Source organism: Chelon labrosus (genome assembly GCF_963514085.1).
Source record: "Chelon labrosus genome assembly, chromosome: 20".
NCBI classification, from domain to species: domain Eukaryota; kingdom Metazoa; phylum Chordata; class Actinopteri; order Mugiliformes; family Mugilidae; genus Chelon; species Chelon labrosus.
Genome location: NC_140353.1, coordinates 24,293,301 through 24,308,461, shown reverse-complemented (window position 1 = coordinate 24,308,461; position 15,161 = coordinate 24,293,301). Strand labels below are relative to the sequence as shown.

At 38.6% G+C, this 15,161-nt stretch overlaps 1 protein-coding gene across 1 annotated transcript; it reads left to right on the top strand.

Annotated features, from left to right (window-relative positions):
• Positions 1-475: 475 nt before the first annotated feature.
• On the top strand, positions 476-3,567 carry gsc (goosecoid). Its single transcript, XM_084568694.1, has 3 exons — positions 476-1,104; positions 1,896-2,155; positions 3,299-3,567. Exons 1-3 carry the CDS (start codon positions 789-791, stop codon positions 3,446-3,448), a joined length of 726 nt encoding a protein of 241 aa, XP_084424820.1. The 5' UTR covers positions 476-788; the 3' UTR covers positions 3,449-3,567.
• Positions 3,568-15,161: the final 11,594 nt, after the last annotated feature.

Here is a 15,161-nt window from a genome sequence, read left to right as displayed (position 1 = left end):
AGTGTTGTAGCTTACGTGTACATCTACGGGCCATTAGGTTGTTTCATTGTTTTAACTTTTACTGCAAATTCATGCCAACTTAATAATAATAATAATAATAATAATAAATTGCCTGTAGGTGATGATTCCCCTTCAGACCCGTCTGACAGCAATTTGTGATTGAAGGTCTTGTAGACAAATTCTGGAAACGCAGTAGCCTTATTCTGTCGGTCCAAATACCATTTGAGGTCGTTAAATAAACTAATATTTTTGTTTTTGCTTTAGTTTGGACTCTGTTACCTTTTTGCATTGATGAAAAACTGCCTTTCCGCCCCCGCGCTGTAAACACGGGTGTTAATTGTGTTCCACAGATTTTGATGCATTCTCTGACAAGAAAATAATCGGATTACTCTGTTAGGAAGTAACCTCAACCCATCAACAGATTTCCAAAAGTCTGCAAACAGTGTGGATTATCTTAATTGAATTAATTCTCAATACACAGATCTATGGCCTTTCACGCCACGACATGCAGCAGCTGATCCCAGAGCATCGCCTCCGCCGTGACGTCGGCAGGGTATAAGAACGGCCCCGTTCTCAGCAGGCTTCCTCAAAACAAGCAGTCCGCGCGTCGAGCACGCTCAGTAGTGTAGCAGCGAGAAAGTACTATCCAGGCTCATCATGACGCAGTATTAGAAGACTTTTTTGGGGAGCACGGAAAACTTTCAGGTCAGGACATTATATTGTAGTAACAAGTTTTCACCTTTTCCGAGTTTTTTTTTTTGTCTTGTTTTCTACCGCGCACCGGTGTGATGCCAGCCGGGATGTTCAGCATAGACAGTATCCTCTCTGGACGGCCGAGCTGTAAGGAGCCGCTACTGTTACACCGGAGCGGCCCGGTGGTGCTATCCGCTGGTCTCACGGACTCTATCTATACCGACTACAACGGACTGTATTCAGCGTCATGCGGACCTTCTCCTCCGGGGGTTCAGTCCGTCAACGGGACCAGGATCGGATATAACAGTTACTACTACGGGCAGCTGCACGTCCAGGGCACCGGAGCTGGGCCGCCGTGCTGCGGTTCCGTGCCAGGCCTCAGCCCACAGCAGTGCCCTTGCATCCCGACAGGTAGGACAAGTACTAAACTCAGGAACTCAGCTGTCTTGATAATTTCCCAACTTACATTTTCCGTTTCAACGCATTTTTCAGGACAGAAAATATGTTCAAAGTTCCGTTTTTATTGAAGTTTTAGATACAATGTCGCTCGTTTTTTTAAAAAAACACAATTTTGATAAGATTAAAAAGTAATTCAGATTAAAAGTTTCAATTCTTTTTTTTCTTTTAGCTTATAACCTGTTTGTGAGTCACCAAAATTGTTACCCATGGTGCTTTCATTACATTTTTACGCCGTGGTTTCTCCCCGTAAAATAAAGCTTCCCAAGACAAAACAAAAACAAAGTTATGCGCAAAAACTAATTGAGTTATTTTACGCGAGAACTCAAACGTAAACATTCCAAGCATATTAACAACTGTGCAAATGTTCACTTCCGTGCCTACATGCGTAGGTGATGTCCATATCTTTTTCATTTGATGACCTCAGTGTTGTTATGGTTGTAAATTGTTGGTGCCTTTTTTTTTCTCCAAATTTACGCATGGACTTAACGTGAAATGCCGTTTGAAGCCCATTGTTTTAGGCCTGCATAAAGCAAAAGACAACGAGGCTTCACTTTAATATTCGCGTGCATGATGAGACAAACCTACAAAGTCTCAAATTTATTGATATGTCTAGCTTAGTTTCTAATTACTCACATTAACAGTGTTTATAGCCTACTGTATGTAAACAGTAAATTCGCAGTTTAATTGCTTCCTCCTTTTGAACTCACCCATGTTTGCTATCTCTCCGCTCCTCCGTCCTGCAGGCTACGACAGCCCAGGCTCGGTGCTGATCTCTCCGGTCCCTCATCAAATGATGTCCTACATGAACATGGGCAGCTTGTCGAGGACTGAGCTGCAGCTCCTCAACCAACTGCACTGCCGCAGGAAGCGACGGCACCGCACCATCTTCACTGACGAGCAGCTGGAGGCTCTGGAAGGACTCTTCCAAGAGACCAAATACCCGGACGTCGGCACTCGGGAGCAGCTGGCCAGGAAGGTCCACCTCCGGGAGGAGAAGGTCGAGGTCAGAGGCGTTTTGACTTTTCAGACAGTAGCACACAGATTCCTAATGCTTTCGGAAACCATTCAATCAACGGATTCTGTTTCAGAGCAGGCAAAACAAGATTCTGGTTTCTCTCGAGAGCTTCATTTGTTGCTGTCGACAAGCGTAACAAAGACTTAATACCAATATTAGCAAGAGCCACTCACATCTGCTGTGCTTTTAGGAGATCTATACATTTTTATTAGAGGAAATTTAACCGAGGTTGTTCGCGCGGATTTGTCTTGCTGTCGTATTTTTATTTTATTTATTTTTTTAATTTTATGTTAAATGATAGTGCCGATTTAATTCAACTGAGCTCCATATTATTTATTTAGAATAAAGCGTTTCTGGTGTAAATGGAAATTATACAATATGAAGACAGTTTCTATGGAAAACCACTTGAGAACCGAACCAGAGAAATAATAATAACTGATAAAACTAAGTAACGAAATTCAGTAGAATGAATTAGCCTCATTTGATAATATAATCATTATAATATTTATAACATTTTATTATACATACATTTATTATATATAAGGAATTTGTTTTCTGCGTTCAACCCCAGCCATTCTGACACACAGGGAGGACACTTGGAGCAGTAGGCAGCCATACAGGGCGCACAGGAAGCACTTTCTGAGGGTTAGGTTCTTGCTCAAGATACCAGTCCACAGCACGACCCACGGCTCCTTTTATTTTATCATATAAGTAAAGCATTTTTTTTTTAAATCAAATAAAGTAGCCTAAATGATGTGAGACACAATGGTGATTTAAGCTAAATATAAAACCGTAGCTGTTCCGCTGTCGGTGAAATACAGGCTAAATGCAGGCGTGTTTTCCAATAAACATATAGGAATATACGGAAGAAAGGAAGAAAACAGTTCAAATCAAAGACGGACATAAACCTAGTGAAGAGTTTAAGAGGCATATACATTATGAACTGAACAATTATCAGGAGGAGTTCTCAGTTTAAAAGAAGTATTTATAAAATATATTTTGGTATTAAGTGGATGTTTGAAGAATCTATCGAGAGTGACGCACTCTCATCTGACAATATTAAAATGAAAGGGGAAAAAGGGATAGGGACTTAGAAATTACGCATTAAAACTGTGTTTTTCTGTCACGTAGGTTTGGTTCAAAAACAGACGCGCAAAGTGGAGGAGGCAGAAAAGGTCTTCATCAGAGGAATCAGAGAACTCTCAGAAATGGAACAAATCGACCAAAACGTCCGCGGAGAAAACCGAGGAGAGTAAAAGTGAGGTGGACTCGGACAGCTGATAATGAAAGGTCTTTTACACGGCCACATGTGTGTATAGATATAGTGGAAAGTGATGTGGACTTGACGACATGCTGGTGGTGTGATGAAACGTGTTGCCATGTTGCACAGTTGTAAATATCTACATTTTATTATTAATTCGGTTTCCCGTTATTTATATTTAATTTAAGTTTTCGTAATGTTACACACGCCAGAGCACATGACGGTCCAGGGACCGACTGACATGTCTTAAGATATCTTAATGTTCTATGTGACATTTTATTGAATATTAAATGCTGTAATTCAGTTAATTCCCGTAGTATCATCATTCATTGTCATCATTCAGAGGAAATATGTGGAGAGTGTAAAAACATTCATGAGCACAACATCAGCATAGATATGCTGAATTTCTTATGACATTTTATTTTCAACGCAGAAGAAGAACCCCGAATTAATAAGAGTAGCTCGTGGCTTACATTAAATATAAATGGAAACTCAGTGTCTGATTTCATTTTTTTTTTTTCTTGAAGGGGAAGAGCCACTGGTTGATTTTAATTAGTTTTTAAATGCGTTTGAAATAGGGTTTGAAATACAGTAGCCTAAGTTAAAACTCAGAATTGTGGAGAACAGATCAAGGGAAAACATATCCAGGTTTCTGTATTCATCAAAACATTGTTTTTTGATAAATTGACATTTTTCATCAAAACTAGCTTTTATCAAAGTAGCTCGTATCGTGACATGTTCTTGGATTTATGGCAGTTGTAAAAATACGCTCTCCTGTTCCGCTTTGGGCTGCATCAGAAATGCTTCTCTGGTCTTTGTTCGTTGTCAGCGTGGGGAGATTCAACTTAAACTTTCTTCTAAAACCTCCAACGTTTTGGTGTGATAAACTTAAAATGCGTTTCGGCAGCAGAAAAAAAATAAAAAATAACAAAAATAAATTTTATATATTTAAAACAAATCTGACAACAATTGACAAATGTTGTCATCAATGCATTTTCTGTAATGCACTACATGCTAGTCTTTAATAATGAGGCATTTATACGGTCAAATCTTGTGGCTGGAAATAAATTTACTGTATGTATCTCAGCGTTCGCGTCAGAGAATTTGTTGTACTCCAAATAGTTCCCCTGGAACTAATGTCACGTAAAGGTCTGTTTCTTTCCGTCTTAGTTTTACATTGTTCACTTGCCAAAGAGAACAGCTTCTTAAACCTACTCCCTACAGAACATGGTTATAATCACTGACAGTGTGAAATTCTGCTTCAGAAGGGTTATTGTGGTTAATACAAAGCAGACATTGCGTTGGTATGGTAAATCCCCATAAATGAAAATAAACTATTCAGAACATTGTTCTGTTCTGTGTCTGTTACTCTGAAGACTCAGTCGTCATATTTTTCTTCCACTTTTTGGTGTGGCATTTCATTTAAACATACCAGAGGGCAAAAATATGGATGCATCAATTTTGGATAGATTGAAGCATAAAAAGCAACTTCAGTTTCAGTATCTGCCTTTGTCACTGTGCTGTACATTGACCTCATGGCACAATTATGACAAGTGATAGCCCATGCCCAAAACCTTGCTGTTACTACACATGATCTTATGATTCACCGATGAATTTAAAGGCAAGAAAAGCACAAATAAACAGTGCAGATAAGCACAGTTCCCCTTTCATATTCCCCACATGAGAACAGTGTAATCAGATTTTCATATAATACAGAGGAAATATGCAACTGAAACCTATGGCCACAACAAAGTTTGGCCGTAGGTGCAGCTGAGAGTGACTCATCAGCAGGAAATTCAGCCCAACAATACTGACTTGAAATTAGTAACTATTTTGAAAAACCATAAGTGAGAAAATAAATGAATAAATGGAATCTCACTTGTGTTATTCAGTCACATTTTTATTTTCCATTGAGACGGATGTTCAAATTTTACTAAAAAAAAAAAAGAAAAAAAAAAGGAACAAGAAGAAATCTACAAGTGGGAAAGATTAGCTTAGCACACAGTCATACAGTTTGACCTCTGACTGTATATATATTGTTTATTGTTTGTTAGACCTTCTTACCTTCTTTATTTAATGCTCAATACTATTCGGTTACTCATAATGTATACTACCATGTGTTTCCAGTGATAGGCGGCAATAATTATTTGATTTGCATGGATAAGAAGACTTAAAGGTTCATTTAATATTTCCACGTCTAGTTATTTATTATATTTATCACTACTAAAAAGTAGGTATCATACTGGCACTGTATGTAAAACTGTCCCAAAAGTTGATGACTCCTGTTCTGTAGTTCCTGTAATGTAATGTAACTTATATGCATTATTTCTTGATCACATTTCTTGACCTGCAGAAATGCTGCTTGACAGTTTCACATGGTGTGATTTCTGCTTTCTTTTATCAAAGCTGAGTGCACAGCACACTCTGCAGGCCACACTGCTAACCAAAGGTGGACGTGGTAAGCAAGCGGTGCCAGATTTTCCATACACAAAGAACTGGGTGACATGACCTGATACGTCTCTAGTCTATTTGAAAACATGTTAAATGAGCATTGATGGTTACTATTAAAACCAGTCCCTCTGGTTAGGCCACTACAGCAACCAGTAATAGTACCTCTGGAAAAAAAAGACACTATTAGCTGAGTACTAAAAAATACCCAGCTCTACTATCTTTATTGTATTATTCTAATATATCTGGGTTTCCAAGGCTCACCTAATCATGTATGCCAATATTCACAGATATTCAGATTATATTAATTAATGCCAGAAATATCAGGATACGCAACCTTTCCACGGAAACTCAAAATATCTGGTGGGAGGTTTTACAGACTGAAAGGCTGAAGCTTTGTGGGAATAACCACAGTGTTATTTTTCTTATAGTCACACGGTGAAATGCTGGATCACCACAGTATTGCTTACAACTTCTGTTACATAGCTCTACTCAGCCAGAAACAACAAAAATGGGAGCAAAAAGAAAATGGAGGCAGGCAAAGACTCGACAAGTGTGCAGACATGGGACATCATTTTTAACAGCAGAGCACAAATGATATTTAGAGCAAAAACTGCAATGAAGTAAAATTATTCGAGATTTATATTCTACAGTGTTTGGTCATGTCGTGTTCATTACAATCATTAACCTGTTTGAAGCATTTGTGTTACACTAGCTGAAATAAACTTGTCATTTACATTTTCTTTAGAAAATATCAATTTACATAGAAAAGACACTCAAAGCATGTCCTGATGATGTGAATCCTTTTTATTGTCAAGCAATAGACACTTGAATGACGCTTGAGTTCAAAGAACAGAACCTCTGCCCTTAAACATAAATCAGAACAGCACAATACAAACCATAATGTAAGGCCAAGCAAACAAGAGGCATACAATATCCTGGTAAAGTGCAACCTTTTCTATGTGTTATAATTTTGAATTGCCATGTCTTCCCACAAAATCAGCTCCTTCGCCTAAAGCATGATTCGTGTTTTTATGGTGACAAAGACAAAAATGTGGAGTTGCATCTACTGTGACCTCCTTTGGTAATAATGCAGTCATTCCTGGACAGGAAAGGATTGTTTTTACTATCTGTCCATATGATCTAAGCATTGAAACCTATCTTTAGGGCATATGATTGATATAATGATTATTTTTCACATAATTAGATGTTTCATATCAACATGAGCGTAGCATGTGACCTTCCCCACACACTCTCTTGAGACAGATGCACCCAGGACCACTCAGCAGGCTTCAGCCCTAATCCTTCCTAAACCCAGAACACAACTAGAGACCGTAGGAAACAGTTCAACTAAAGCATGGGGTTTGTGGCTTTAAAAATCTCCTTTTAGTTCTGTTGACACTGCATAATTAACAGATTCCCTTACATTTTTGAATTTCCTCACAAAAAAAGTTATGTAAATGTATGGACAAATGCTGTTTTAAAATGAACATGGAAGAAACATTTAGACGTTTTCCTGGCCTCAATACAGCTAGACCCTATGTTTATACATCTAGGCCCACATATACTGCTGATCCTAGAAACAGCCATGGAAAGGACAAATGAACATTGACTTGGAGAAGCCGAAATGCCACATTTAATCTTTGCAAAAACTACAGCAAAATGGATATAGATTTTGAATGAAAGCTGGTATTAAATTAGTAAAAAATAGAATCTATATGGAGATGAATGCAACCAAGATCACACTTACTGTATCTCAGATTTTAGGATTAGCTGTTGATCAATCTAACCTTGAAAAGACAGTGTAAATACTCATTTTAGTTATACTGGGATCACAAAGAAAATAATATAGCAGCAGTCTCCAACAGTGGCTTTTGAAAAACAGATTAGAGCCAGTGATCGCCAGATTGGGCTCTCCGAGATTTGGCACCAACACAAATCATGAAAAACACAGTACCTTTTAGAATACATATAACAGTGATTTATTAAGTGCTTCACTGCACAGCGTCAGTGAGATCCACAAAGCCCACAGCCAGTCATTAATCTTTTTTTTTAGCTGCAGTAATTTTCTATTTCACAAATTTAATGCATCTCATTTGTTTGAAAAAAAAAAAACAACATTATTTATTTGACCTTTTTATACACAGTTCCCAGCGCTTGGAAAAACAAAAGCGGAGTCCAAGAAAAATTAAGTATTGAGTATTAAGTATTAACTTTCAGAGAGATAAATCTTGTGCAAGCATTTCATTTTTTTTCTTCTTTCTGTGCAACATATAATGGACAAGCAGGTTCTTATGTAAGCCCAGCTGATGATGCAAGCCTCGGTTTATTTACTTTCTTTTAGCAGATACCTTCACATCTTACAGTATCAGTGCCTGTTTGTGTGTGGTGGGCGGTTTGATGTCTCTGAATGATGCTGTTACTGTTTGGGGTCTGGAGAGTTTAAGCTGTCGTGGATTTGGCGGCTGGACTGACAGCTCTTGGGTGGATTCCCTGCACTAAAGATAGACAGGGGTGTTGGCTGCTCTGTGGTCCACTTCCAGAAACATTTGAGAAAATGGCCTCCCTCATCATGGCTGGCTCAGCCAGTCATAAACGAAGGCTAAGACAAATAACGCATATTTTTACAAAATGTAAACTTCCTTCTATATTATTACCATATTTCACTGAGATGACGTGTGGTTTAGTTTGTTTTTGTTTTGTCCATGACTGTCTTTTTGCCTCTGGATCTTTCCAGAGAGCCCGAGTTTTGAGGCCAGATAAAGGTTACTGAATACACCAATACACATAAAGGAATGTACAAATACAAAGTGGAGAGTAGTACCACAACCATTTAAATACCCACCATATGACTGCTGTATGGAGTTGCCTGTCAACTTCCTCACCATCTCTGGATTCATTTCCATGGAGATTTATTGGACTGGATTTTATGAGACCATTTTACATAGGAGCTGACAAGCTGGCTATACAGATTTATCTGATTAAACCTTTATCAGAATTCCAGAAAAAGTTATGTACAGTATATATAATATGTCATTTCTGCCAAAAATATTGTATTGCTGATGATAAACCATCATAATGTACAGATTATAATGTTATAATGAAAGATAAAGCAAGCAGGTGTAATTTTCTGTCCAACTAACCAATATGTTTCTCTAACAAACACGTGCTTAAATTGTTAAGTAGCTATTACATTACAGTGAGCTGCTATCCAGCCAAAGTTACACTGTCTTGCTTTCAACAGGCTAACTTTACTATAGGTGTCACAGTTTTAGCCATCATTCATCTGTCCAGCTATCATTTACATAATACTATTCAGCTGGCTGCAATCCGAAACCTCACCACTAGATGCCACTAAATCCTACTCGCTTGGACTTTAAATGTAACATTGTTTTTATTTACATTTTTAAGCTTTTACAATAATTTCAAATGACTCAATTAGATGTGAAAGGACTGCTTGTGGTAAAAAAAATCCTCAGAAAATAGTCACCAATACATTGTTAACATCATTGTTAACAGAGTCACTATATCAAGTGTGTAATGTGGTATGATTTGTGTTGTGTTTGTGGCTGACTTAAATAAAAGGAATACATGTTTTGTACTTAGGTATATTATCCATGTTTTTCCTTTTTAATCTTGTTGAAGCAATATGTTTAGCATGCTGTACATAAATAGAAGTGAACAAGTTTGAAACTGTATGTAATTCACTTTATGTCATTTATTAAAACAAGTAATATTAAGTAAACTACTGTTGGTTCAATTTAAAAACAATGTCCCTGAAGGAATAAAAAACAAATATGTATATGTTTAACTTAAATGATTTTGGCCATATAAAACTATTAAGTGAACTTGTGAAAACAAGTAAAATAAATGTAAGACGAGCTGAATCAGTAACTGTTCGATCACACAGAAGATTTATTTTTTATTTTCTTGAAGCAATTTTGTACCAGTACAACAGCAACATGTGACATTGCTTTGACTGTATTTACTGAACTGTAAGTGTATTGTACAGACTGGATGCAAAAATAACCTTCATGATGTTTAGCATTGATTTCATCATTATGAAAAGAAGCAACAAGCCCTTGCTGCGTATCATGTGTTATAAATTCAAGCAGCATTCAACAGCATGAAAGACACATTTTCTGTCGGGCATATTTTCTTCTAACAATAAAAAACAAATTTCTTCATATGGTTTAACTAACAATGTGTGCTGGGAAGTTGCATATACATATACCAGTAAATATGTTTAGCTAACTCTTAGTTGTACATTTACTAATCTATTAAACTGGATTTGAAATACTTTATCCACTTTATCCTGACCTCTCTTGTAAAAAGATATCTTGAGATATTTCAGTTAAAACAAGGACATAGAAATGTACTTAGATTGCACATGTTCAACCCACCACAAACACTCACTATATTTAGCAGCACGGCTGCACTGCCCACACTTTACAAATACCGACGTGTAAGGATCCTTTTATTGGACGAGTTAGCACCCGTTAAAGCTCTTAACTACTGTAATGTTCTTTCTGACCAGCCGTGTAATTGCACTGCCTGTCACCACACAAATCACAGCACACCCGTCATATGCTGACTTCAATTAACAGCCCCCCCACCACCCCTTGCGGCACCCGCAGCCAGCTGGCTTAAAATCACAGAGGAGCCAAACATTTGAGGAGCTATAGTGTGGGTTAAAGTCAGCCTCTGCCAGTGTTCTCCAAAGGTGGACGAGGAGATCCTTAATCCCTTGACAACCCAGAGCCACCAGGGGACAATTTATTCACTATGTACACTATATTACCAAAAGTATTCGCTCACCTGCCTTTACTCATTCTATGAACTGAAGTGCCATCCCATTCCTAACTCATAGAATTCAATATGATGTCGGTCCACCTTTTGCAGCTATTACAGCTTCAACTCTTCTGGGAAGACTGTCCACAAGGTTGAGGAGAGTGTTTATAGGAATTTTTGACCATTCTTCCAAAAGCGCATTGGTGAGGTCACACACTGATGTTGGTCGAGAAGGCCTGGCTCTCAGTCTCCGCTCTAATTCATCCCAAAGGTGTTCTATCGGGTTCAGGTCAGGACTCTGTGCAGGCCAGTCAAGTTCATCCACACCAGACTCTGTCATCCACGTCTTTATGGACCTTGCTTTGTGCACTGGTGCACAGTCATGTTGGAAGAGGAAGGGGCCCGCTCCAAACTGTTCCCACAAGGTTGGGAGCATGGAATTGTCCAAAATGTTTTGGTATCCTGAAGCATTCAATGTTCCTTTCACTGGAACTAAGGGGCCAAGCCCAGCTCCTGAAAAACAACCCCATACCATAATTCCTCCTCCACCAAATTTCACAGTTGGCACAATGCAATCTGAAATGTACCGTTCTCCTGGCAACCTCCAAACCCAGACTCGTCCATCAGATTGCCAGATGGTAAAGCGTGATTCATCACTCCAGAGAACGCGTCTCCACTGCTCTAGAGGCCAGTGGCGGCGTGCTTTACACCATTGCATCCGACGCCTTGCATTGCACTTGGTGATGTGTGGCTTGGCTGCAGCTGCTCGGCCATGGAAACCCATTCCATGAAGCTCTCTGCGTACTGTACTTGGGCTAATCTGAAGGTCACATGAAGTTTGTAGCTCTGTAGCAATTGACTGTGCAGAAAGTCGGCGACCTCTTTGCACTATGCGCTTCAGCATCCGCTGACCCCTCTCCGTCACTTTACGTGGCCTACCACTTCGTGGCTGAGTTGCTGTTTTTCCCAAACGCTTCCATTTTGTTATAATAGAGCTGACAGTTGACTGTGGAATATTTAGGAGCGAGGAAATTTCACGACTGGATTTGTTGCACAAGTGGCATCCTATGACAGTTCCACGCTGGAATTCACTGAGCTCCTGAGAGCGGCCCATTCTTTCACAAATGTCTTGTTTCACAGTCTGCATGCCTGAGTGCTTGAATTTATACACCTGGGGCCAGGCCAAGTGATTAGAACACCTGATTCTGATCATTTGAATGGGTGAGCGAATACTTTTGGTAATATAGTGTATATATCAAGGTATTGCTAATGCAATGCACTACCCTCAAAAGAAAGATTCATTCTAAAGTGTGAATGCTGTAGCCTACCATATCTACTAGAAATTACGACACTACACTGTAATTTAAAACTTTACTGTAATTTCTAAGCACTATTTATATTGTATGTATCATGTCTGCTTTTAGGTACGGGGGTATATTAATTGAAAATGTCTGGGCAATTAAGAGTTTCAAATATATTTTTTAATATTTCTTGAATCACAATGACAAAAGACATAACATATATGCAATTATTTGTAAAAAACAAACAAACCCTGTTGTCACTTACTTCCCCCCATATTTTAGGTGACCCCCTACAGTATTTAAAAATTACAAATTAAGTGCTTCTAAAATAATAAAACAAAATAGAAAACATTCCTCGGTTGTTGCTTTCCAACTTTTAATCCATGTTGGAAACACTTAAAACCGCTTACAATAAAGTATCCATATATTACTGTCATTTTAATATTATCATATTTGCTCTTGGAAATGTTTCAAACCCTTCATATAAACCAAATGTATAATTAGTTCGGATTGTTAGGTGAATTTAGTGTAAATTATTCTTAATCGTTATATGTTCAATTTCTCACAAATCAAGCTTTTTCCTGTCTGTGTGGTCTGGAGACTGAAAAGAACTCTGGGAATTGTAGGAGAGTTGTTACAGAACACATGCAGATGAAGCAGAATGATGGAAAAAGTAAACTTTTGAACATTACAACATAATTCCTACACATCAGTTAACATGAAAAGTTGATGGTATGTGACAGTGGCAGTGAAAAATGAGGTGACTTAATTCCATCATGCAGTGCTGAGGTTTTATGGTATGTTTTCTATTTTGAAGGTCGTTTAGTCTCTCACTCTGCCAAGAGAGGATAAAGGGGAGGTGTAGATTGGAGTTGCTGTGGGGGGCTCATGCCAAGCCAAATACACATGAATAATCTAGTTAAAGTATACCCATAAAAACATATGTCCGCCTCACTCGTTCTGCATGGTGTGTACTACAGTCTGGGGTCATTGTGGTTTTTTTTTTTGGTTGGTGATGGAGAGCAGGCCAAGCATAAACTGGGATGAAGGTCTGACCACTTACAGCATTATTACACAAGGGTGAAGCTGTGGCTGTAGGCTCATGGGACAGGGTGTGGTTTGGGGGCCGCAGGTTATAGAGAGTGTAAAGCTTAAAGAGAAAGAGAGGCAGGGAAGGAAAATTGTGATCAAGTGTGATGATGAGTATGAGGTGGAAAGTGTGCTTAAAGGCAAGGGCAAAAGAAGCTCCGAGCATTACAAAGTCTAGCACCATTACAATAACAAGGGCTCTAAATGCTGAAATTGTTAGAGCGAACAAACAATATCCTGAGGAATGTGCATGAAAAAAGTCAGACAGAACAGACAGTTTCAGAGAAAAAAACTAACTTCTACACATAAGCCAATAAGATTCTCTGAGAGTAATTTAACAGCAGACGGAAAAGCTATGTTTTTTCTCTGGTCAAAGGTTCCACACTTCGGTCATGTCTAACCTCACTAATCAAAACAGAAATGTGCTCTGGATACTATTATGCTCTGTACTACATTTAATGGAAATCCATTTGATATTTTCAACAACTGAAAATGTCATAGCTAACTGATGGACAGTATCAGACAGGTTTGTCTGTTCACACCTTTAGTGAACATGTGTTTCATTCATATTTGCATGGGCTTGGGGTATAATGTGCGTGTTCAAGCACTATGCCCAAACACTGACAATGAAAATAGAGAAAATGGCCAAATAGTTAGTTGGATCAGACAATTAGCTTGCTTTACATGCAGGTCTACCAGTCCCAGTGTCACCAGTGTAGAGAATTACTTAGTAATATTATCTACCTAGGTAGTTTCATCAGAAACAAAACAAATTAATAAAGAATAGCATAACACAATTAAAATTCTCTGCAATCACTTAATTTGTTAATCTGAAAATGGGATTATGTTGAGTGAAGCAACCACTGCTACATGGTTGGGCTCTGAGGCTAATGTTTGGATGTTGAGACCAGTGGGAGACTTGTAGGAGTACATGCCCTGCTGACCTCCAAGGGAACGTTTGCCCCAAGTTCAGTCCCGCCCTTAGGGGGTTTCTAGGTTTTTGGCTGCTGCTTTCGTCTGTCACCAACATTATCCAGAAAACCTTTACCACAGCACCACGTGAAACTTTCAGCAAGCAGCATATTTATATCAGCCTGAAATGTCAACCCATCCTCCCCCACCACCTCCACCTTATAAGCAGGGGCTCACAGTAGAGTGCTTGTCTTTGACCCCAAAGTGTCCCCCTTGCCCTCCTCCACTCTGTCTCCTAGTTGCTGAGAGCGAGGGGTAAATAAAACAATGTGTGGATTAATGAGCAAATGATTTGAAAGCTGTGTTCTTCCAAGGGCCAGAGCAAACTGCTCTCTATTTATCCAAATGATAAATCAAAATTATGGGCTGTATCAACAATTGAACTGTGCTCCACAGAGGGAAAAAGAGAGCATCAGTGGAAAAGAATACGCTATGAATTACACAAAGTCCCTTCTGTATAGTTATCTGATAATAGCTGCTTCTTCACACGCAAGAATATGACAAACTGACTAATCTAGATTTTCACTTAAAGAATACACACAAAGAGAAGAAACATAGAAAAGTCCTGATTCAAGGTTTGCTTACCAGCTTTTTCCTGCGATTACAACCACTTTATCACTTAAACAAGTTTGTTTTGGGTTTTAGGGTTAAATTGTAAGTTGGGATCACTTCAAAGGAGTGAGTGGGGGTCCTGTTTCAAATGCTATTTGTTAATTAGAAAGAGATTGGAAGAACTGGCCTGAGTCCAGCCATAGCTAAATAGGTGGCAATATAGGACGTTATTTTTAAGTCACAAGTAAGTCTCAAGTCTTGGCTGTGAGGTTTTAAGTCATGTCCCGTACCAAAACCATCAAGTCAAGTGAAGTCAGGTCAAGTCAAAATATGAGTAATAAACACAAGTTTAGTAAGTAGCATAGTAGCAACATATCTGCCACTGCCAAATGTTCCTTTCCCCCTGCTTTTCCAACTTGCTGTCCAATTTATTTCACGCTCTCAGTCAGTTCATATGCTGCACACTTTTATCAACAGTTTTTAATTTTTATAACAGAACCTTTTTATTATGACTCTTCTGGTTCATTAAAAGGGGGACCTCACAGATTATCAGTGCTAAATTTCAGCTACAAGCACTTTT

Excerpts from the sequence above, each read along its gene's own strand:
- gsc (XM_084568694.1), top strand. The coding sequence starts at position 789 with ATGCCAGCCGGGATGTTCAGCATAGACAGTATCCTCTCTGGACGGCCG. Across the intron at positions 1,105-1,895 it reads GTGCCCTTGCATCCCGACAG|GCTACGACAGCCCAGGCTCG; the intron begins GTAGGACAAGTA and ends TCCGTCCTGCAG. Across the intron at positions 2,156-3,298 it reads TCCGGGAGGAGAAGGTCGAG|GTTTGGTTCAAAAACAGACG; the intron begins GTCAGAGGCGTT and ends TCTGTCACGTAG.